At 37.9% G+C, this 25695-nt stretch overlaps 1 protein-coding gene across 1 annotated transcript in view; it reads left to right on the top strand.

Annotated features, from left to right (window-relative positions):
• The first annotated feature begins 2598 nt into the window (after window positions 1-2598).
• Window positions 2599-25695, top strand: part of LOC126113877 (venom carboxylesterase-6-like) — a 199815-nt gene continuing 176718 nt past the window's right edge. The window contains exon 1 of the mRNA XM_049915021.1: window positions 2599-2778. Coding sequence (XP_049770978.1) covers window positions 2599-2778 — 180 coding nt within the window. The remainder of the gene's footprint in view (window positions 2779-25695) is intronic.

Below are 25695 nucleotides of genomic sequence, written 5' to 3'. Positions count from 1 at the left end.
GGTAAATCTTGAAATTAAAGAAAATTGTTGTATTCAATTAATGTCCAAGAACCCTATCCAGATTTTCCAGCCTACTGGTGGAATTCACTCCAGCAATTTGCATTTCGATGAAGATGGAAATGTTGTTATGAAATGCTTAGGACAGCACAAACATCCAGTCACCTAGCAAAGAAAATCTCTGAGACAATTGGAAATCAAGCACGAGCTCCCACAATCTAGAAGCAATGGCACTAACCGCTAGACCATGACCTGTTGACTGGAATTACACAGTATGGCAATCAGGAACTGAACGCCACTCACCTCAATCTCCAAGCATATACCGACAGTACTCGAGGTAATGTTCAGTACAACACTTTCCTCAGAAATAGTCTGGCAGTATCCTAAAAGTGAAGATCAAGGATGTGTAACCCCCTCCCCTTCATGCAGTTTCCGTGGTTAATGTATGATATGTGTACACAATATTGACCAAAAGGCTCATTGAAGATGTTCCTCTTATCTAATACAGGTTTCTAAATTTATGTCAGACTTATAGATTTTATAACAAGAAGTGCATTACATGCAACCAAAACTGGGCTGTGCTACAGATCATTCTGTTATGACAAACTTTATTTCACATTCATATTCACATTCGTTGGCTTTGCCAACTGACAACCAAATTATTATATTCCAACCTAACATATATCTCTGTCTACACTACAACACTACATATCTGTCTGTCACCACAGCCAAAATTTCAGGCAGAGGAAGGGGGGGGGGGGTTGTAGCTCTGTTACCCTCACCCAGCTGAAGGCTGCTGAGCCGAAGCATTTTGACACAGACGTAGTTGGACTGCTCTGTGCTGACAGACTTTGGCCTCAAGTAGCACATTTTACAGCTACATTCTTTGATGTTTTACTTTAATATTTTTATTTATTATATATTTATGCTCCTGGTTTTAAGAACTGTCAGAAGCCATTAAATGGTACATACTTCCATTTAATGAGAGATTATTTATGTTGTATGCTGCCAATGTTAAATTATCAAACTTTGTCACTCATTATCTTAGAAAGGTTTAAAGACTCAAACTTCCAGTTTTTCATGATTAATTAATGTACTTTTGCTAATGTACTGAAGTAGAATTATTGCAAAAATTATAGTATGAGACCTGTCATGATATTTTATTTCATACACTTATTTTTATGACGGAATATTGTAAATAAATGAACATAAGAACTAAACAGCATAGGATATTATTATTATTCTAGTTCCATGTGTGTTAAATCTTGCTCTTAACATGCTGTGAAAATTTCATGTTTTTGCCTTCAGTGCTCTTTTGAGATAATGGTCATTTATAGTGAAAAGTAGTTCAAAGGTATTGGCATTCAAAGTTTATTAATACTAAACTTTTATATGGACATACTGCTCTGATTCTTTCATGCACTAGATTGTTCTCGCCCATATTCTGTGTTCTCTTCAGAGCTGTAATCACTCAATGCTTGTCTTCTTTTTACTTTCTTGCGTCTTTTGTATTTGCTGAGCAGCAAACTCTACTTGGCATACATGAAGCACACCCGGTCCTCATCACACCAACTTCTCCAGAACCTTCATTCTTTTATAGTTCCCACTGTCAAATGCTATTACACGATCAGACACTGCTAACTTTAGAATCAAGAGGACAACAAAAAAAAGTTTTTGGTGCATGTCACCACACTACATTACTCAAGGAGATGTTCATGTTTTGGGTCTTCTCATGCAAACATTTGTGTAGTAGCTCTGGCTCTGTTAAATCTTTGAATATAGGTTTTATTGGCTCCATTAATGTCAAAGGAAGATAATTTTTATGTGTAAATGCATCTAAGTTACCAGAGAATATAGCTAGCCTATAATTACTCCAAGAAGTACGTGGTGTGGCCACTTCAAAAAGCATTATTATGTTTGTTTACACTTCCTTCATTGTTTGCACAGGTGTTTCCTACAACTTCAGGCACAAATTCAGATCTTGTCTGTTAACCACATATTTGCATTTCTTTTGTGCTTAGTCATTAAATATACCAAAAAAGAACAATACACACAAGTACACTATTTAAATTGCTGACTGGCACATTATTTTCTAACAAACTAGTGCCACAAACAAAGGATTGATTCTGTTATTCATATTGCCACTTCTGAGATGTAGTAGTGGCATCAAAAAAGGCAGTTTACAGCCTTCTAGCCTGTGTGGTTCACAAGATAGAATTGTTTAACTATATCAGGATATGTGGGGTGGTGAAAATTGTTAATTGCTTGTCAAATTTAAAGATATTATTTGAAGGTCTTAAAATAGTCTGTTTTTGTTGTATGATATACCATATTGTTCAGAAGCATCTAAAATACATTATGGAATGGGAAACAGAAAACATCAAATTTCAATTAATTTGTCATCATTGCTTTTATGCCTCAGTAGATAAAGAAGCTGCACATATTAACTAATGAACAGAAGATTTTCCCTTTGTTCTTTATTATTTGTTAAAAATCATTTTGAACTGTTTACAATACATCTGGAATGTCCATGCTTCACAGGGCACCCGCTACATGTGAACGTAAAAAAAGAAACCTATTCTGTCCTTTTATAAAGGCAGTATGCAAGTAAGGGACATAATTGCATTACAGGAGCCTGAGCCATCCAAACCTTGGCCAGGGATCTGGGATGCTACGCATTATGGTAGTCCGTGCATCCAGTATGTGTTTGTGCATAGCTCTAGTGACACACCTGTGGTTGGTGAAGAGGACTGTCTGCACCTCAACATCTTCACACCGAAGGTAAGGTAAATCAAGGCATCAAATTACTGTCAACACACCCAGGTGGTGTATATTCACATTGCTATTGGACTCTATTGGTGGCTTTCAGTAACATCTGTAAAGAAATCTTCCACATTATTTGCAAATATATGACAGAACTATATTGTACAGCAATGTATCAAGAACCATCACTCATTCTCTCCTAACACAAGGAGTTGACAAATATACTTAGTGGATGTGAGTAGAACAGTGTTAGGCCTACCTTTTAATCGATAGGATGTTAGAGACTGCACTTTCTACTTTTTTGTCTAATACTGTGCTTCTTCATTTTATGCTAAATTCAGTGTATTTTTTACTAAATACAGATACTATTATGGAGTAAATAACAACCCATTAACTGGTTTAATGACTCTATTATTAATTTGTACTATTTTCTTTTCTTTGAGAAATTGACTACATTTTCTTTTCTTTGAGAAATTGCAGTGTGGTGTTGTTAACCGTGTGACTTCACTGCAGTTGTTCGTCCATTTAGTGTAAGTCTACCTATTTGACACTATTTCAGTGACATCCATAAGAAGACTAATATCATTGGCTGCCACGGGTCAGTGGGCGGAGGAGGTGGGGGCGAGAGGGGGATAAGTACAGAACACTTCAAAACTACACTGTCTACCATCATGAAGTGCTGTACGGAAGGGAAACTGTACAAGGCTGTCAGCAAAATGAAGATGGATAAAATGTAGTGTGTTAACACATATTCCTTCTTCATACTCATATATCCAGTGCAGGGACATGAAAATCATTCAAAACCTGAAGTTTGCGCAATGAGCAACTAAGAAATACATGATGGGAATTGCTAGGCAAGGTAGGAAAACAAAGAAATGACCAGGAAGACCAGTGGAGGATAAAATACAGTTACGATTAAAATGAAATTTTATTGGACAGCAAATATGGCCAGTTGAATGAATGGTTGATAGACAACTGAAGTGAATTCCAATAGATACAAAGAAAAGATTAACAACATCAGCTAATGGAATAATGGTAGCTGGCAGAAGCATAACTATAGTTAAGTCAGAGTAAGGGGACATCCATTAATTATGTGAGTTCAAAGTGAGAGGGGCAGGGGGCCAGTCCAGCAAAATCTCACCAAATCTCATTTAAAGGTGGGGGGGGGGGGGTTGATTGGAATGAATATCTTAAGTCAGCTTTTTAAGTCAGACAGTCAAGATTACAGCTAACATTTTGTTTTATAAAATTAATTCCGAGCAATAAAATAGGTGTTTTTAGTTGTATGAAGCAAAACGATAAACGTATGAAATAAATTCAATTATTTAAAATTTATAGGGTGAACCTCACATGAGGAGAAGGGAGTGGTCTCACCACATCTCACCAAATCCAACCAATGTGGGGGGTATCACATATTTAATGGACATTCCCTAAGTCAATGCCTGACAGTTGCAGTGGTCTGGGCAGAGTAGCATCTCCCAGCTAGCTCAACCAATAATGTAACGCGACTTTGTAAACATCTCTATGGCAATGCCTCAGTGTTGTCAGACCTCTATAGACAGATACTGCATTGTGCTGCAGTCTTTAGCACTTCACAGATGAAATCTGGCAACACTGGTGCATGCTGTCAGGGAACATCTTACATGATCTCCACTGTAGGCTCAGACAACCAGGAAAATGGCCATGGGCCATTGAGAAGCAGGTCTCCTAAAGAAAAGCTGGAGAAAAATAAGTAAAATTCAAATGGAAAAAGGGGGAAAATAGAAAATGCGATATGCCTCAATATTCATTCAACAGCTGTATTCAGCTGTGAACAGAATGGCTGAAAATGAAAAGAGCATCAAAGTAACTCCCAACAGAGGCAAAGAGATAAACTCTCTGTTGTAGACACATTTTGCAACTACAAAACCACATGATTCTGTTTCTTAAGACCCAAATTTTGGCAGCCACAAGCTGATACTATAGGAGATTGTGTAGAGAGGCTACTAAACATGCCAATACAGATGGCCATACCGTAGGTGCAAGCACAACAGAGGGGTATCTGAAAGCAAGGGGAAACTACAGCCGTAATTTTTCCCGAGGGCATGCAGCTTTACTGTATGGTTAAATGATGATGGCATCCTCTTGGGTAAAGTATTCCGAAGGTAAAATAGTCCCCCATTTGGATCTCTGGGCGGGGACTACTCAAGAGGACGTCGATATCAGGAGAAAGAAAGCTGTCATTCTACGGATCGGAGAGTGGAATGTCAGATCCCTTAATCGGGCAGGTAGGTTAGAAAATTTAAAAAGGGAAATGGATAGGTTGAAGTTAGATAAAGTGGGAATTAGTGAAGTTCGGTGGCAGGAGGAACAAGACATTTGGTCAGGTGAATACAGGGTTATAAATACAAAATCGAATAGGGGCAATGCAGGGGTAGGTATAATAATGAATAAAAAAATAGGAGTGCAGGTAAGCTACTACCAACAGCATAGTGAACGCATTAGTGTGGCCAAGATAGACACGAAGCCCATGCCTACTACAGTAGTACAAGTTTATATGCCAACTAGTTCTGCCGATGATGAAGAAATTGATGAAATGTATGATGAGATAAAAGAAATTATTCAGATAGTGAAGGGAGACAAAAATTTAATAGTCATGGGTGAATGGAATTCATCAGTAGGAAAAGGGAGAGAAGGAATCATAGTGGGTGAATATGGATTGGGGGACAGAAATGAAAGAGGAAGCCGTCTGGTAGAATTTTGCACAGAGCATAACTTAATCACAGCTAACACTTGGTTCAAGAATCATAAAAGAAAGTTGTATACATGGAAGAATCCTGGAGATACTAGAAGGTATCAGATAGATTATATAATGGCAAGACAGAGATTTAGGAACCAGATTTTAAATTGTAAGACATTTCCAGGGGCAGATGTGGACTCTGACCACAATCAATTGGTTATGAACTGTAGATTAAAACTGAAGAAACTGCAAAAAGGTGGGAATTTAAGGAAATGGGACGTGGATAAACTGAAAGAACCAGAGGTTGTACAGAGTTTCAGGGAGAGCATAAGGGAACAATTCACAGGATTGGGGGAAAGAAATAAAGCAGAAGAAGAATGAGTAGTTCTGAGGGATGAAATAGTGAAGGCAGCAGAGGATCAAGTAGGTAAAAAAAAATGGCTCTAAGCACTATGGGACTCAACTTCTGAGGTCATCAGTCCCCTAGATCTTAGAACTACTTAAACCTAACTAACCTAAGGACATCACACACATCCATGCCCGAGGCAGGATTCGAACCTGCGACCATAGCGGTCTCGCGGTTCCAGACTGTAACACCTAGAACCGCACGGTCATTTCGGCTGGCAGTAGGTAAAAAGATGAGGGCTAGTAGAAATCCTTGGGTAAGAGAAGAAATATTGAATTTAATTGATGAAAGGAGAAAATATAAAAATGCAGTAAATGAAGCAGGTAAAAAGGAATACAAATGTCTCAAAAATGAGATCGACAGGAAGTGCAAAATGGCTAAGCAGGGATGACTAGAGGACAAATGTAAGGATGTAGAGGCTTATCTCACTAGGGGTAAGATAGAAGAAACTGCCTACAGGAAAATTAAAGAGACCTTTGGAGAAAAGAGAACCACTTGTATAAATATCAAGAGCTCAGATGGAAACCCAATTCTAAGCAAAGAAGGGAAAGCAGAAAGGTGGAAGGAGTATATAGAGGGTCTATACAAGGGTGATGTACTTGAGGACAATACTATGGAAATGGAAGAGGATGTAGATGAAGATGAAATGGGAGATATGATACTACGTGAAGAGTTTGACAGAGCACTGAAAGACTTGAGTCGAAACAAGGCCCCGGGAGTAGACAACATTCCATTAGAACTACTGACAGCCTTGGGAGAGCCAGTCCTGACAAAACTCTACCATCTGGTGAGCAAGATGTATGAGACAGGCGAAATACCCTCAGACTTCAAGAACAATATAATTATTCCAATCCCAAATGGCTGGCTCTGAGCGCTATGGGACTTAACATCTATGGTCATCAGTCCCCTAGAACTGAGAACTACTTAAACCTAACTAACCTAAGGACATCACACAACACCCAGTCATCACGAGGCAGAGAAAATCCCTGACCCTGCCAGGAATCGAACCCGGGAACCCGGGCGTGCGAAGCGAAAATGCTACCGCACGACCACGAGCTGTGGACTCCAATCCCAAAGAAACCAGGTGTTGACAGATGTGAAAATTACCGAACTATCAGTTTAATAAGTCACAGCTGCAAAATACTAATGCAAATTCTTTACAGACAAATGGAAAAACTAGTAGAAGCTGACCTCGGGGAAGATCAGTTTGGATTCCGTAGAAATGTTGGAACACGTGAGGCAATACTGACTCTACAACTTATCTTAGATAATAGGTTAAGGAAAGGCAAACCTACATTTCTAGCATTTGTAGACTTAGAGAAAGCTTTTGACAGTGTTGACTCGAATACTCTCTTTCAAATTCTAAAGGTGGCAGGGGTATAATACAGGGAGCGAGGGACTATTTACAATTTGTACAGAAACCAGATGGCAGTTATAACAGTTGAGGGACATGAAAGGGAAGCACTGGTTGGGAAGGGAGTGAGACAGGGTTGTAGCCTGTCCCCAATGTTATTCAATCTGTATATTGAGCAAGCAGTAAAGGAAACAAAAGAAAAATTTGGAGTAGGTATTAAAGTCCTTGGAGAAGAAATAAAAATGTTGAGGTTTGCTGATGACATTGTAATTCTGTCAGAGACAGCAAGGGAATTGGAAGAGCTGTTGAATGGAATGGACAGTGTCTCAAAAGGAGGATATAAGATGAACATCAACAAAAGCAAAACGAGGATAATGGAATGTAGTTGAATTAAGTTGGGTTGATGCTGAAGGAATTAGATTAGGAAATGAGACACTTAAAGTATTAAAGGTATTTTGCTATTTGGGGAGCAAAGTAACTGATGATGGTCGAAGTAGAGAGGATATAAAATGTAGATTGGCAATGGCAAGGAAAGGGTTTGTGAAGAAGAGGAATTTGTTAACCTCGAGTATAGATTTAAGTGTCAGGAAGTCGTTTCTGAAAGTATTTGTATGGAGTGTGGCCATGTATGGAAGTGAAACGTGGACGATAAATAGTTTGGACAAGAAGAGAATAGAAACTTTCAAAATGTGGTGCTACAGAAGAATGCTGAAGATTAAATGGGTAGATCATGAGGAGGTATTGAATAGAATTGGGGAGGAGTTTGTGGCACAGCTTGACAAGAAGAATGGACCGGTTGGTGGGACATGTTCTGAGGCATCAAGGGATCTCAAATTTAGCATTGGAGGGCAGTGTGGAGGGTAAAAATCGCAGAGGGAGATCAAGAGATGAATACACTAAGCAGATTCAGAAGGATGTAGGTTGCAGTAAGTACGGGGAGATGAAGAAGCTTGCACAGGATAGAGTACCATGGAGGGCTGCATCAAACAAGTCTCAGGACTGAAGACAACAACAACAACAACAATAACAGAAGAAAATGTGAAACTTTTATGATAACTTGTTTTTGATTATGAAGAGGATGTTCACCAGCAACTAGTCTTCCAATGGTAGCAATGTCAGCAGTGTTGACGGCAGCAAGCAAGCATAAAATTGCATTGTAAATTTGAAAATAAGTAAAGTCTGTTTATGTGCCAAGTTATGAGGCAGCAAATATTAACTACACTCAGTAGTGAGCCACTGTGTGAATCTGTTGTAGATCTGAGCCATGACCCCTCCAAAAGACATTCACTCAGGCAGGATCAAAACATTAAATTTTTCAAGAAAAAGCCATAGGCCAATTGCCTGGTGAATTTTGAAAATAAAAAATTATCATACAATGTACAGTTCAAGTAAATTTAGAAAATTTTCACCTGTCTTCCTAAACAGTTATGTCACTATAGATAACACACTACCTATTCGAAAGGTATTAATGTGCTTCAAAGCATATAAATTATAAATTAAAGTAAAAAAGTACCATAGTAGTAACAACAAAAATATTTAAACTGACTTTTCCATCAGCATTGTTAGCGATCAAAAATTTGAAATTAATTCGTAAGCGTAATGAATGGAAGAAATGCACACAAGTGTTTCTGTGAAATATCTGAGGAAACAACCTTGTGATTATCAAAAGCAATTTGAACCCATTCCCATAATTATGTCTCCAAACATGACTGTTTTGAATCATTAAAATGGTAGTATGATCAGAAATTAATTCATTAAAGGTATAACTGTTTATACTCACAATACAGAGTATAAATCCCAAAAAGAAGTCAGTAATCATTTTTAGCAAGTAAGGAAGTATTTAAGGAACTGCAGATGTACTGGAAGGTCTTAGAAAGAAAAATGAACAATACAGCTTTCATACCCTCTTAGAGATACAGTGTGAAGTCTGGGTAACAAAAATCAGTGTAGTTTCTAAGGTAATATCATAGTGTATAGAAGGTAGAAAGTGTGATTACTATCTGAGTACACCTGTTTTGCCACTTGGCAGGACTAGCTCCAATTTAAACGCTACTCTCCCATGCAGTTTGACTACATTTTCACATATGTGCCTCTGTTTTACATGTTATAAAGTCACAATTCTCATATACACTATAGGAATGTACTTAAATTAGACTATTTAAGAATAGACTTAATACTGATAATTGATTTTTTAATTGTTCGGGCATGGTAACAGAAGAACATGGCAATGCGTAAACCACATGACTTCATGCACAATATTTAATTTTTGGATTGTCAGTGTATTAAAGTAGCAAGAAAAGGAGTAAAAAGGAACTGTTGAATGCTCTATGGCAACACTAATATTTATTCTTACCATGTCACTTCATATTTGTACAGCTGACCAGCTAGTTAATGATTGTGAAATCTACTACAAAATACAATACATTAACAACTTACTTTTAATAATAGTGCAGATGAACTAGAGTTATAATAATATGTCATTTCTTGTTAAATGTTTTCAGTTCTGTTATATATATTGCAGAACATTGTTGATCTTTAATTCTCTCCCAATGTTGTGTTTATAACTATTGGAATGACAATTTGATAAGAAACTCATCTAACAAAATGAGATCCATGTGGAGAGTTAGAAAGAACGAAACTTGTAGTTCAATGACAAAGAAAAAGAATGTATCATTAACACTAGAAGGCTCAAAAGTCTCAGACCCAAATTCAGTTGTGGAAAAATTCAATGAATACTTCACTTCACTAGCTGAAGACCTCATTCAGGTACACTCAAGGACCAGTCCCAATTTTCTCCAGCAAGTCCAAGTCAGTGATCTCGACTGCTTCTATGTATCCAGAATGAGATTTTCACTCTGCAGCAGAGTGTGCACTGATATGAAACTTGCTGGCAGATTAAAACTGTGTGCCGGACCAAGACTCGAACTCGGGACCTTTGCCTTTCACGGGCAAGTGCTCTACCAACTGAACTGCCAAAGCACGACTCACGCCCCGTCCTCACAGCTTTACTTCTGCCAGTACCTCATCTCCTACCTTTCAAATTTAACAGAAGCTCTCCTGCGAACCTTGCAGAACTAGCACTTCCTGGCAGAGCACTTGCCCGTGAAAGGCAAAGGTCTCGAGTTCGAGTCTCAGTCTGTCACACAGTTTTAATCTTCCAGGAAGTTTCATATCAGTACACACTCTGCCGCAGAGTGAATATCTTTCTTTCAGGAGTGCTAGTTCTGCAAGATTCGCAGGAGAGCTTCTGTTAAGTTTAGAAGGTAGGAGACAAGGTACTGGCAGAAGTAAAGCTGTGAGGACAGAGCGTGAGTCGTGCTTGGGTAGCTCAGGTGGTAGAGCACTTGCCCGCGAAAGGCAAAGGCCTCAAGTTTGAGTCTCGGTCCGGCACACCGTTTTAATCTGCCAGGAAGTTTCATGCTTCTATGTATGTTTATGGAACAAACCCAATGAAATTATAAGTAAAATTAAATCATTAAGCAATAAAATGTCAAGTGGTCTGGATGAAGTATGATTTCATATTAAAAGCATGTGCTCGCCACATAGCAAACCCCTTGGCAAAAATTTTCAACCTCTCTAAAAACTGGTGTATTTCCAGATATTTTTAAAATAGCAAAAGTTTCGGTACTGCTAAAAAAGGTTCTTCTGAAAAAATATCAAACTACTGACCTGTGTCGCAGTTAAGTTCCGTCTCAAAAATTCTAGAAAAACTCTTCTGTGACAGGCTTTTAAGTTTCATATATAAATATGCAACTCTTACAGCACAACAACATGGTTTTAGAAAGTCTAAATCTACACAGACAGCAATTTTCGAATTCTTAAACTGCATTTTAAAATCTCGTGATCAACATAAATTAGCTGCAGGTATTTTTCTAGATCTATCAAAAGCCTTCGATGTCCTGGACCATAACATTCTGCTTGAAAAATTGGAAAGACCAGGAGTGAGAGGAGTAGCATATAGCTGATTGTGTTCATACCTAAAAAACTGCAGTCAAAAAGTATCACTTCAGTATTAATTCAACAAAATTAATAAAACAAGAAACAACTCCTTTCTTTCTAGTGAATTACCAATAAAATATGGTGTACCACAGGGCTCAATCTTAGGTCCACTACTGTTCTTCATTTATGTTGACAAATTAGTTGAATATATGAGTCCCACAAAAACTATCCTGTTTGCCAATGACACCAGCATATTGCTCACTGGATCCAGTCCAGAAACTTTGCAGTCCACAGTAGAAAGTTCTATGAAAAGACTTTTTGAGTGGTTCACAAAAAACAAACTCATTACAAATACTGAAAATCTGTGTGTGTCGATTTTCATTTAATTCCTCCAACTAATCAAATGTAAATTCAAGCACAATTAAAAAATGATCCCCTAGAAAATGTAAGTGTCGCAAAATTTTTGGGTCTATGGGTTCAGCAAGACTTAAAGTGGGTCACACACATAAATAACTTGTCTAGAAAACTATAATCTGTGTGCTATGGCCTAAGAATTTTAAAGGCTACAACAAGCAAAACAACAGTACTGCAGGCATACTATGCACAGTTCCACTCACTAGTCCGATATGGGATCGTTTTCTGGGTATACTCAACTCACAGTGTAAAGGTTTTTAGAATGAAAAAAAAGAGCTCTAAGAGTAATTTGTGGCCTTAAAAAGATGGAGTCCTGTAAATCCCATTTTACTGAGCTTTGTGTTCTAAATTTCCAAGTTTATTCATTTACGAAACTATCTTGTTCACTAGGGACTACCTCCTGAAAACAGGCAAACTGGTACAGAACAAAAATGTGCACAACTACAGTACCAGAGGTAAATATAACACACATCAAAAATAACACAGAAAAACAGAGGAGCATAATTAACATTGGTGTAATACTACACAACAAGATACCAGAGGAAATAAAAAAGCTACTCATCCAATATTTAAAGCTAAACTAAAGGCATTTCTAATAAAACACTGTTCCTATTCTGTCAGATAATTTCTGAATATGCAATAAAATCAATTGTAATAGGTACCTATTTTTAATTTGCCTACTATTTTGCTAATACTATGGTAGAAGCCGACCTCAGGGAAGATCAGTTTGGATTCCGTAGAAATGTTGGAACACGTGAGGCAATACTGACCCTATGACGTATCTTAGAAGAAAGCTTAAGGAAAGGCAAACCTATGTTTCTAGCATTTGTAGACTTAGAGAAAGCTTTTGACAATGTTGACTGGAATACTCTCTTTCAAATTCTGAAGATGGCAGGGGTAAAATACAGGGAGCGAAAGGCTATTTACAATTTGTACATAAAGCAGATGGCACTTATAAGAGTCGAAGGACATGAAAGGGAAGCACCGGTTGGGAAGGGAGTGAGACAGGGTTGTAGCCTGTCCCCAATTCTATTCAATCTGTATACTGAGCAAGCAGTGAAGGAAACGATAGAAAAGTTCGGAGTAGGTATTAAAATCCATGGAGAAGAAATAAAAACTTTGAGGTTCGCCGATGACATTGTAATTCTGTCAGAGACAGCAAAGGACTTGGAAGAGCTGTTGAACGGAATGGACAGTGTCTTGAAAGGAGGGTATAAGATGAACATCAACAAAAGCAAAATGAGGATGATGGAATGTAGTCAAATTAAGTCGGGTGATGCTGAGGGAATTAGATTAGGAAATGAGACACTTAAAGTAGTAAAGGATGATATGAGGCATCAAGGGATCACCAATTTAGAACTGGAGGGCAGCGTGGAGGGTAAAAATCGTAGAGGGAGACCAAGAGATGAATACACTAAGCTCAGTCAGAAGGATGTAGGCTGCAGTAAGTACTGGGAGATGAAGAAGCTTGCACAGGATAGAGTAGCATGGAGAGCTGCATCAAAACAGTCTCAGGACTGAAGACCACAACAACAACATGTAGTATTATAACTATTCTTTGACCTGTGCAATATCAGTTGTACAATTTGTGCTGTATGATAAAACTGGATCAATAAAAAATCAAATCAAATTGCTTTCCAGCCTTTCAATCTTGATTCAAATTTTCTTTGCCAATAGTCAACCAGGAATGCATCAGCACCTATATCTCAGAAGACACAACAAGAGTACCCTTAAAGAAATGCTACTTGCCCAAAAGTCCCATAGGTCTACCAGTCCATAGAGCAAATGAATAAAAATTACTATACACTAAAATCCCCCCTCCCATGACATGGACATTGCCATTAGTGGGGAGGCCTGCATGCTTCAGTGATACAGATAGCCATACCGTAGGTATAACCACAATGAAGGAGTATCTGTTGAGAGGTCAGACAAACATGTGGTTTCTGAAGAGGGGCATCAGCCATTTCAGTAGTTGCAGGGGCAACAATGTGGATAATTGACTGATATGGCCTTCTGAAATCAACCAAAATGGACTTCCTGTGCTGGTACTGCGAACAGCTGAAACCAAAGGGAAACTACAGCCATAGCTTTCCTGAAGGCACACAACTCTACTGTATGGTTAAATGATGGTGGCATCCCCTTGGGTAAAATATTCCAGAGGTAAAATAGTCCCGCATTCAGATCTCTGGGAAGGGAATACTCAGGAGAATGTCATTATCAGGAAAAAAAAAAAACTGCCGTTCTACAGATCAGAGTGTGAAATGTCAGATCCCTTAATCGGACAGTTAGGTTAGAAAGTTTAAACAGGAAATGTTCAGGTTAAACTCAGATGTAGTGGGAAATGATGAAGTTTGGTGGCAGGAGGAACAGAACTTCTGGTCAGGTGAATACAGGGTTATAAACACAAAATCAAATAGGGCTAATGCAGGAGCAGGTTTAATAACAATAAGAAAATAGGATTGCAGTGAAGCTACTATGAGCAGCACAGTGAAGACATTATTGTAGGCAAGATAGACATGAAGCACACACCCACCACAATAGCACAAGTTTATGTGGCAACTAGCTCTGCAGATGATGAAGAGATTGAAGAAATGTATGATGAGATGAAGGAAATTATTCAGATAGTTAAGGGTGATGAAAGTTAAATGAGGAAGCCACATGTTAGAATTTTGCATAGAGCATAATTTAATCATAGCTATAAGTTGGTTTAAGAATCATGAAAGAAAATTGTATATATGAAGGAGACATGGAAACCCCAGAAGGTTTCAGATGGATTATACAGGGCTATTACAAATGATTGAAGCGATTTCATAAATTCACTGTAGCTCCATTCATTAACATATGGTCACGACACACTACAGATACATAGAAAAACTCATAAAGTTTTGTTCGGCTGAAGCCACACTTCAGGTTTCTGCCATCGGAGCGCTCGAGAGCGCAGTGAGACAAAATGGCGACAGGAGCCGAGAAAGCGTATGTCGTGCTTGAAATGCACTCACATCAGTCAGTCATAACAGTGCAACGACACTTCAGGACGAAGTTCAACAAAGATCCACCAACTGCTAACTCCATTCGGCGATGGTATGCACAGTTTAAAGCTTCTGGATGCCTCTGTAAGGGGAAATCAACGGGTCGGCCTGCAGTGAGCGAAGAAGCGGTTGAACGCGTGCGGGCAAGTTTCACACGTAGCCCGCGGAAAATTGGCTCATGCCAGAACTGGAGACCGACAGTGCTGACTTCATCTTTCAACAGGATGGTGCCCCACCACACTTCCATCATGATGTTCGGCATTTCTTAAACAGGAGATTGGAAAACCGATGGATCGGTCGTGGTGGAGATCATGATCAGCAATTCGTGTCACGGTCTCCACGCTCTCCCGACTTAACCTCATGCGATTTCTTTCTGTGGGGTTATGTGAAAGATTCAGTGTTTAAACCTCCTCTACCAAGAAAAGTGCCAGAACAGCGAGCTTGCATCAACGATGCTTTCGAACTCATTGATGGGGACATGCTGTGCCGAGTGTGGGAGGAACTCGATTATCGGCTTGATGTCTGCCGAATCACTAAAGGGGCACATATCGAACATTTGTGAATGCCTAAAAAAACTTTTTGAGTTTTTCTATGTGTGTGCAAAGAATTGTGAAAATATCTCAAATAATAAAGTTATTGTAGAGCTGTGAAATCGCTTCAATCATTTGTAATAACCCTGTATAATGGTAAGACAGAGGTTTTGGAACCAGGTTTTAAATTGTAAGACATTTCCTGGGGCATATGTGGACATTGATCACCATTTATTGGTTGTGAACTATAGATTAAAACTGAAGAAACTGCTAAAAGGTATGAAGTTAAGGTGATGGGACCTGGATAAACTGAGAGAACCAAATCGTGTTGAAAATTTCAGAGTTAGCATTAAGAAATAATTAACAAGGACAGGGGAAAGGAATACAGTAGAAGAAGAATGGGCAGCATTGAGAGACGAAATAGTGAAGGCAGCAGAGGATCAAGTAAGTAAAAAGATGAGGACTAGTAAGAAAGGAAGTAGGTGAAAGGGAATACAAACATCTGAAAAGTGAGATTGACAGGACAGGCAAAATTGCTAAGCAGGAATGGCTAGTGGATGAATGTAAGGATGTAGAAGCATATATCATTAGGGCCAAAACAGATGGTGCCTACATGAAAATTACAGAGAACTTTGGAGAAAAGAGAACCACCTGTATGTATATCAAGAGCTCAGGTGGAAAATTAGTCCTAAGCAAATAAGGAAGAGCAGAAAGATGGAAGGGGTAGAGGGTCTATACAAGGGAGATGTACTTGAAGGCAATGTTATGGAAATGGAGGAGGACGTAGATGAAGAAGAGATGGGAAATAAGATACTGTGTGAAGAATGAGCACTGAAAGACCTAAGTTGAAACAGGACCCCAGGAATAGACAACACTCCATTAGAACTACTGATAGTCTTGGGAGAGCCAGCCATGACAAAACTCTTCCATCTGGTGAGCAAGATGTATGCGACAGGCAAAATGACCTCAAACCTCAAGAATAATATAATAACTCAAATCTCAAAGAAGCAGGTGCTGAAAAGAGTGAAAATTACTGAACTATCAGTTTAATAAGTCACAGTTGCAAAATATTGATGTGAATTCTTTACAGAAGACTGGAAAAACTGGTAGAAGCGAATCTTGGGGAAGATCAGGTTGGATTCTGGAGAAATGTAGGAACATGTGAGTCAGACTGACCATATGACTTCTCATACCTGATATCATTTGTAGGTTTAGAGAAAGCTTTAGACAGTGTTGACTGGTATACTCTCTTTCAAATTCTATAGGCATCAGGGGTAAAATACAAGGAGTTAAAGCCTATTTACAGTTTGTACAGAAACCAGGTGTCAGTTGAGGGGCATGGAAGGGAAGCAGTGGTTGAGAACAGAGTGAGAGAAGATTCAAGGGGCATGAAAGGGAAGCTGTGGTTGAGAAGGGAGTGAGACAAGGTTGTAGCCTATCTGCAATGTTATTTAATCTGTGTATTGAGCAATCAGTAAAGGAAACAAAAGAAAATTTTGTAGTAGGAATTAAAGTCCAGGGAGAAGAAACCAAAGCTTTGAGGTTTGCTGATGTTATTTTAATTCTGTCAGAGACAGCAAAGGACTCAGAAGAGTAATTGAACAGAATGTACAATGTCTTGAAATGAAAATATAAGATGGACATCAACAAAAGCAAAATGAGGATAATGGGATGAAGTCAAATTAAATCAGATGGTGCTGAGGGAATTAGATTACAAAATGAGAAACTGAAAGTAGTATATGAGTTTTGCTATTTGGCAGCAAAATAACTGATGACAATCAAAGTAGAGAGGATATAAAACATGAACTGGCAGTAACAAGAAAAGCATTTCTGAAGAAGAGAAATTTGTTAACATCAAAAATAGATTTAAGTGTCAAGAAATCTTTCCTGAAAGTATTTGTATGGAGTGCAGCCACGTATTGCAGTGAAATGTGGATGATAAACAGTTTAGACAAGTTGAGAAAAGAGGTTTTGAAATGTGCTGCTACAGAAGAATGATGAAGATTACATAACTAATGAGGAGGTACTGAATGAAATTTGGAAGAAGAGAAATTTGTGACACAGTCTCACTAGAAGAAGGGATCAGTTGGTAAGACACATCCTGAGGCATCGAGGGATCACCAATTTAGTACTGGGGGAAGCATGAGGGGTAAAAATTCTAGAGGGAATCCAAGAGCTGAAGACAGTAAGCAGATTCAGAAGGATGTAGGTTGAAGTAGTTACTTCGAGGTGATCAAGCTTGAACAGGATAGAGTAGCATGAAGAGCTGCATCAAACCAGTCTTTGGACTGAAGACTACAACAACAACAACAACAACAACAACAACAACAACAACCTAAAAAATAAAACATAAAAAATTAAAACATTTTCGATGTATTTTCTCACCTTTAAACTGCTTGGAAAGTTTACTTGTTGATTCACTCATTTTTGTTGACTTACGTTCCTTCCTGAATTCCTTCATTTTGAAACAGAATTGACATTTCATGCAGTAAAAAAGTTAGTTCAGGTACAGGCTCCATGGCTTGTTCTGCATTACAAGCCAAGCCTGAAGTATTCCTTTTTATATTTTTTATGTTTTCCAGACACTCATAGAACAAGTCACCCCAGGAAGCAGTAAGAGAAGAAAGATTAGTACTTAATGGTTCTTCTGCCTGTAGCAAGACGTTTAACAGTACTACTGAAGGGTAACATAAATAACTTTGTCCCTGATGAGAATCATAGCCCTTAAAATTAGTGAAAAGTGAAAATGGGCCTTTTTCTACTGATGAATTCTTTATTGAATCTAATCAAGCACAACATTTAGTTATTTTTGAGGCCTGATGTGCAATATAACTTGCTATGTTGTGTACAGTACATATTTTGTGTTATCAAGAACCCTATTGTAGGACTCATTGGCGTTTTACTCAGGATGATTTTCATTGGTATTTATGACAATGTTTTTGTTCTATACTCCCTAGTACAGATGTTTTGATGTCGGTGTATTTCTTTTTAGTCTTCTTTGCTAAGATTCCTATGTGATGGGCATAGGATGGAACAGTGGGTTCTGTCCCTGATTCACAATTCCCTCCATTTTTTAAAACATTCTTGACAGGCACATATATTGAGTGGAGCATGTGTAAAAGTAGAAAGCCTACTAATGAAGGATGTTCATCACAGATAAATGATCTAATAATACAAAAATGTCATTCTGGTGTACCCTGATTGAATTTACTCCACAAGCATTCAACTATTTCTAACGTGTTCTGTACTGTTACTCAGATCGATTCCAATTTTCTGTTTGAAGCAAAAGTACTGTCTGAAGTGGCCTGAATATAAGAAATACACTGTAGAATTTTGTGGTGATCTGAATCTTTTCTCATACCACATGATGGTGTTTTTTAATTCAGAGTAAAGGTGTTTGTGTGTGTATGTCAGTTTGCTACATTCCTTTACACCAGCAAATTCCTGTGAATTGACAGCTTCATAAACATGTTCATAAAATCCATAACTCATGATGTCATCATTAAAGTGGTTACATATGTATTTCAAAATATGTACTACATCTGAAAAAACTCAAACTTTTCTTTTCTCATCAACAGGATTTTGAAAATAGCATTTAGTATTCCCTGGTTTCCAGATATTTGAAAATGTTTCCAGGCTTGTTTTTTCAACTGGATGCCAAATTCTGGACTCATTTATAAAATAATGACATAAATTAGAAAAGATTCTTTTTGTGTCAAGAAAGTTTGTAAACTTTTTTGCATTGTAAACTGTTTGGAATATGGTTAGTACTGCAGAAAGTTAATAGTTGTGGGTATGCCTCTAATGGAATGAGACGTGTTTTTGATTGTGTCACCAATAATGTAATCTGTTGTTTGATAGAAGTGAAAATTGCATTTATCATGAATCTATGAGTTTCTTGTTATCTCCTTCTCTTCTCTTGGGGTACATTTTTTTCCACTTGATAAAATTTTCTAGATCTTTTGGAGGCTTGAAAAGGCATCTTACCTCTTTGGAACTACTGTAATCTGACTTGTAACCAGGTACAAAACAGAAAGGCACCATCAATTCAGTTCAGGAGACTGTAGACCCAACTATTAATTTCAATCAAAATATTCACTTGGCAACCACATATTCTGGTTTAATTTTCAGAAATCAAAAAATATGGCAACTACCTGCCTGCCTTGATCCAAAGCTTTCAGCATGTCATGTGAGAAAAGTGCGAGTTAATTTGACATTGAGGAGGTCATTCTGTTCAAGATACCTCATTATGTTTGAGCTGAGAATATGTTCTAAGAGTCTAAAATAAATCAATGTCAAAGATGTTGGACAATCGTTTTATGGATAACTTCTACTATCCTTGTAGATGGGTGTGACTTGTGCTTTTCTCGAAGAACTGGACACAGTTTTTTGTTCAAGGGATCTAAAATAGATTTTAGTTAGAAGAGGGGGTAACTCAGCCACAAGTTCAGTATAGAATCTGGCAGGGATATCATAGGGCCCTGTAAATTTGTTTAGTTTTAATGATTTCAGCTATTTTTCAACACCACTGGCACTAATACTTATTTCATTCATCTTTGCAGTGGTACAAGGATTAGACAATTCTCCTGAGTTTTCCTTTGTGAAGCAACATTTGAAAACGGAGTTAAGCATTTCAGCTTTTGCTTTGATACCCTCAATTTCAGTTCTTGTCTCATTTGCTAGAGACTGGACACTAACTTTGTTGCCAGTTACAGCCTTTACATATGACCAGGATTTTTTTGAGTTCTGTGAAAAATCATTTGATATTATTTTGCTATGGTAGTCATTGAAGGCATCAAGCATTGCCCTCTTGGAAGCCAAATACATTTCATTCAGTATCTCTGTATCTATAGCCCTATGCTTTGTTTCGAATCTATTATGCAGTAATCTCTGTTTCTGTAGTACATAGTTACTGTCTCTATCCAGCACATTGTCAACTATTTTTTTAAACTTGAGCCATAGTTTCTCTACATGCTATTGCACTGTGCTGAAAGTTTCAAGTTCCTGATTGAGATGTGCCACTACCGATTTTTTATCTAATTTATGGAAAATATAAATCTTTCTGCTTGTTTTAGTTGTCCTTTGCACTTTGGTAATCATTGTTGTCACTACCGTGTCATGCTCACTGATTCCAATTTTGATGTGGATATCCTCAAAGTAGTCAGGTATATTTGTTGCCATTAGATACAATATATTTCTATCATGAGGGGGCTTCCTAACTACTTTTTCTAGGTAGTTTACAGAGAAGACATTTAGTAACATTTCACAGGATGTCTCATCACACCCACCACCAACCAAACTGTAATTTTCCCAATTAATTGTTGGCTAGTTAAGGCTTCCACTGGCGGTTTCAATATGATTGGGGAACTTACAAACAAGTAAACTGAGGTTTTTTTAAAGTTTTCAGATACATCAGGAGACAAGTCTGGTGGGCGATAAAAGGATCCAGTCATCATTTTATGCCCATCCCTGACACTGAGTCTTGCCCAAACAATTTGACATGTGGCTTCAGTTTCTATTTTGGTGGATTTTAATTTCTTGTCTAGTATAACAAACACCACCTCCATTTCCCATTTGCCTATCCTTTCAATATACACTTAAATTGTCCCCCAAAATCCACTGCTGTCAAATTCAGGTTTCAACCAGTTTTTGGTACCTATAATTATGTGAGCTTCACTGCTTTTCATGACCACCCAAAACTCTGGCACTTTGTTGCAAATGCTTCAGTAGGTTATTATTAGGATTGTAATACTGTCACCTGTGGTAGGCATTTCTTTTGATGTTATACTGATATTCTAAGTTTCCTACACCTAACGTTATCTGGATTTGCTGGAGAGTCACCCAGCTAAATGACCCTTGTGTGCACCCAACACACAGTCAGCCACCTGATTAGCTGTCCCTGATGTGTAGTGCACACCTGACCCATTTTTGGGCACCCTACAGTTTTCAGCCCTATTGTGCAAGTACAGGAAGTGGCAGCCTAGCTTGTCACAGAATCTTTGAAGTCTCTGGGTCAGTCCTTCGACTCAACTCAGGACCAAAGGGCTGTGATCAGTTCTGGAGACATTGCTGCAAATTTTTAGCTTTGTTGAAACTCTAGGCACAATGCTCAACCTTCTCTGCGTCAATAGAATGACCCAAGTATGACCCCAGAGTGCAGACGACAGGTGTCATTTGTTTCAGCGTGTGCCACAACCTGCACTTGGTTGCAGCCTGTTCCCTCAATGGCTGCTGGAAGAGCCTCTTCAACATGTTGAATGAGTCCTCCAGGCATACCCACTGAGTGCACCATATTCTTTCTTGTCCCTTGCTGCCATTTCCCTACATTTCGATTCACAATGATTAATACATCCCTGTTTTTTTGCATTTTCGTCCTCTTGAGGCTGGACAAAATAGGTGAAGTGAGTCCTAATGGCTCATTTTTAGTTTCAGTGAAAGACAGAACCTCAAACATATTGGTTAGAGAGATCAATATGACACCTTGAGTTCTCCCTGGTCCCCATCCACCCTGTACAGGATGCCTGCATCTGCCATTGACATGCCACTTGCAGTCAAGTGGAGGAGTAATTACAGATCCTATACTTTCTGCAGAGGAGAAGGTTCCTCAGGAGAGGACAGTACTTGAGATACCTCTGGTACCAGTATTTCAAGTACATAACTCTTGGGAGCTCTTCCAGCAAACTGATTTGCAGCAGCTGCCGATAGTTTGACAGTTCCTCCATATCAATGATCATCTCCGTCTTCTGTGGCTGAAGTGCAATAATCATGTAGCTATTGGTGTTGTCAATAATGTTGTGCCGTAGTTTGGATCGCATTGGACCTTGTTCAGCTGATTCAACTTTGGTTTTATACAATGTACTGGATTTGTTAACTGGGTTCTTTTTATGAACTAAAATCAAACCTGATTCTCTTCAGCAACATTTATACAATTGTTGCTAGTGTGCTTTTAGACTGGGGATTGGAATGTGTGTGAAATACATGATTACTTCTTGTACAGTAACAGATACTATATACTGAATTATACACAATCAGTAAACAATGACACCTACAGTTGTACAAATATATAATTTCTTGACTGAAGGTATGATCAATCTTAAAAATTAATTAGTAATTAGATCAAATCCTTTCATCATATAAAGAAATCCAGTTTTTGGTTTTATTTCTGAAGACATTTAGTGGGACCTGTTGTGCCTTTGAAAAAACATGTACAAGATATTTTTGTTATATAAATTCCAAAAGTACACCTGATGTCCTTCTTATGTCAGAAAAATATTTTTTGGTACCAGAAGAATTAATCCTCTACAAAAAGAGTGACATATCTTAGATAACAGCGGAAAAAGTATACTCAGAAACAGGCAACCATTTCTCAGAAACATGGTGTGTAGTTTTCTCTACAGAGAAATGACATGTGACAGCTTTATATGTCATCAGCACAAGTCATTGTGCTCATTGCTGATGATTGTGCTCTGATGAACCAAACATCTCCTTTTTGGATAGTTACCAGCTACTCTTAGAACCTGCTGAAGACACAGACAAGAGATCTTTTTCATTTGATCCATCTGTCTGCTTGCTGAGTCCCCTCAGTTTTTGCCCTTGATCTTCCCTTCCATGATTATTTACTCTAGATTATCTCCATTTCTTCTCACAATACGGCCAAAGCATTGGAGAATGTTTTGGTTGACATGAGAAGAAAGGCACCTGGAAATATTGGGTTGCTCTTAATGGGCGCATTTATTCTTCTTGTAGTCCATTTTACTCACAGCAACCAACACCAGCAGCAAAGCTCAAATACATCAATACACTGCTTGTCTCTAACCTTAAGCATCCATGTTTCACGGATGTAAAAGAAAATCGAAAACATGAGTATTTCAACAAGTCAGATCTTTGTGGTGTTTATTATTGTTCTGATATGCCAGATCTTTGTGAGTCTCTTCATAGCCACTTTCCGTCGGGTCATCTGACTTCTTATCCCACCTTCACAGTTTCCCATGTGAGAGATGACAGATGACAGAATGCATGACTTCCAGTACCTTTAATGGACCTGTGAGTTGAACTTATGCTCCTCAATAAATTATAATGAATTTCCCCTTGGTAAGGATGAGATCCAATCCATAGTATACACTAATGTCCTTTACTTTTGTTAATAAGTCGGCAAGCTCATCTTCACTGCTAGCTGAAAGCATTGTGTCATCAGCAAAGAGGTTGTTAATAGTTCTACCACCAACAGAGATGCCTTTAGTATTACCATCAGTAGTATTCCTAATGAAATGTTCTACATATATGTTGTTCAGTTGGGGGAATAGAACACAACCCTCGCTGACACAGTATTTTCAAAATTAATAGATTCATTAGCTTCAAACATAGATATTTGGTGATTTAAGAGACTCTTCATTTTGTAGGTTCAGTTTGTTTTCATTCTATCAGTAATTTGTGAATGGTGTCTCATCTACATAAAGTATGGTTTTGCATTGCATGTCACAGGACAGGTCATTTACATAGATTGTGAAACATCAGCGGCCTGAGCACTGATACTTGGGGGTGCCCCTTGAGTAACAATGACAAACTGTAACTTTCAGTTTTTGTAGTTTATCATTTATTTTCAGTTACTGAGTTACATAAATTTTCCTGTTATCAAAAAGAACTTAATTATTATTTTTAAATAGATTTAGTATTTTGCATCATATTCAGCAAGTAACCAGATGAAGTGTTTTAAGGCAGGAAACATTTAATTGAAGAATTTATACTTAACTCATTCAGTTGGAGGTGTCCATCATTAATGATCAGTTTGACACATTATTTTCATTTGATGCAGAAAATATTGATGTGACTCTCTTGAAAATATGTTGCATTCTTATAACATAACAAATGACTTTCCCGCTACCAATATCATTTTTCAACATTCATGACTTATTTGTAGCTTTTACACTTCTCCATTACATAACAAATGTTGAAACATAACTGTGTTGAAAGGAACAAAATTGCTACTGCCAACTACTACCCTTACAACTTGCAACTGCAGTACCCTGTGTTTGCAGCTACCATCACTTACATAAAATCTTGACAATGTAAAAAAATCTTAGGTCTTTTCAAAATTGAACTATATGTAAATTTCAAATAAACAATAATTTCACATGTGACACTGAGGTCAACAGAGACATCTTTTAAATAAATTGTTTCATAAAATATAGGGGCTTTAAGTTTTAAATACAACATTAACAGTGTTTTTGACATTAATATTACAATATGTAAATTCTGATTAGAATTAAATAAATATTTCATGTTTCTACAATCATGGTAGTTACATTCAGCAGTCATAATTAATCTATATGAAGAACAGTATCCTATCTTGTATTTAAAACTAGTAGCCTAATTAACATGTTTACATCATGAACAATAAGTCTTAAACAAAATTGTATTTAAGTAATTTATGTATTGTCTCAAACATCAGTAAACAATAATTTATTAAGTTAAAAATTAAGATGTGACCAAAATTATATATAACCACATAACAAAATTACAGTGTATTGTGTTGATTGTTAATAAGCTGTGTCACATGGATCCATTGCAAGAAGTGAATCTCAGTCTGTTACATTATCTAGAGTTGAATGAGGTAGAGTTCCAAGTCTTGAATACTTAAATTACTTAAATCAATTGATGTGACTTCTGTAGATAGGTTTGATTCAAAAGAGACTTGCACAAAAGTAATAATATTTTCAATAGCTTTGATTATTGACAGCTGGGACCTGAAATAGTTCTGAAATTTAGTAAATATACTATTATCTGACAAATGCAGAAATGTCCGCCCCAGTAGCTGAGTGGTCAGCGTGACGGATTGCCGTCCTCCGGGCCCGGGTTCGATTCCCGGCTGGGTCGGAGATTTTCTCTGCTCAGGGACTGGGTGTTGTGTTGTGTTCATCATCATTTCATCCCCATCCGGCGTGCAGGTCGCCCAATGTGGCGCCGAATGTAATAAGACCTGCGCCAAGGCGGCCGGACCTGCCCCGCGAGGGGCCTCCCGGCCAATGACGCCAAACGCTCATCATCATCAAATGCAGAAATGTTTGCTGTTGTATCCTACATTCAATTATTTAAAAAAATACAGAAAGCAGAAAAATTGGACAGATTTCAAGGACCCTTATGCTTCTACTTCATTCCAGGGCATAAAATGATACTGTGTTGTATAAAGTGATGGGGGGGCCAGGTTTGAATCCCTGATTAATAGGAGTTGAGGAGCTGATTAGTTACTTAGTTAGTTAGTTAGTTGTGTGTTCCATTGATCAATAGCACAGAAAAACCATTATGATGTGGAACGTGTCAAATGCACAAGAAATGAGCACAGGAAACAAGGTTTTCTTTACATTATAGTGTTGAGGGAATATAGTATAGTTGTAGGTAAATAACTAGAATTCTCTCAGATACAGAGTTATTAAAACTTAGCTTCTACACAGATACAAGTCCGGAGGCTAACTGCCGTTAGCGTCCAACATCCTGCCCCAAAGCCCTCTCCTCAAAGATAGCACACTTGCGCACAGAACAAATATCGA

This window comes from Schistocerca cancellata, chromosome 1 (genome assembly GCF_023864275.1).
Source record: "Schistocerca cancellata isolate TAMUIC-IGC-003103 chromosome 1, iqSchCanc2.1, whole genome shotgun sequence".
Classification (NCBI taxonomy): Eukaryota; Metazoa; Arthropoda; class Insecta; order Orthoptera; family Acrididae; genus Schistocerca; species Schistocerca cancellata.
This window is presented reverse-complemented; position numbering and strand designations above follow the sequence as displayed.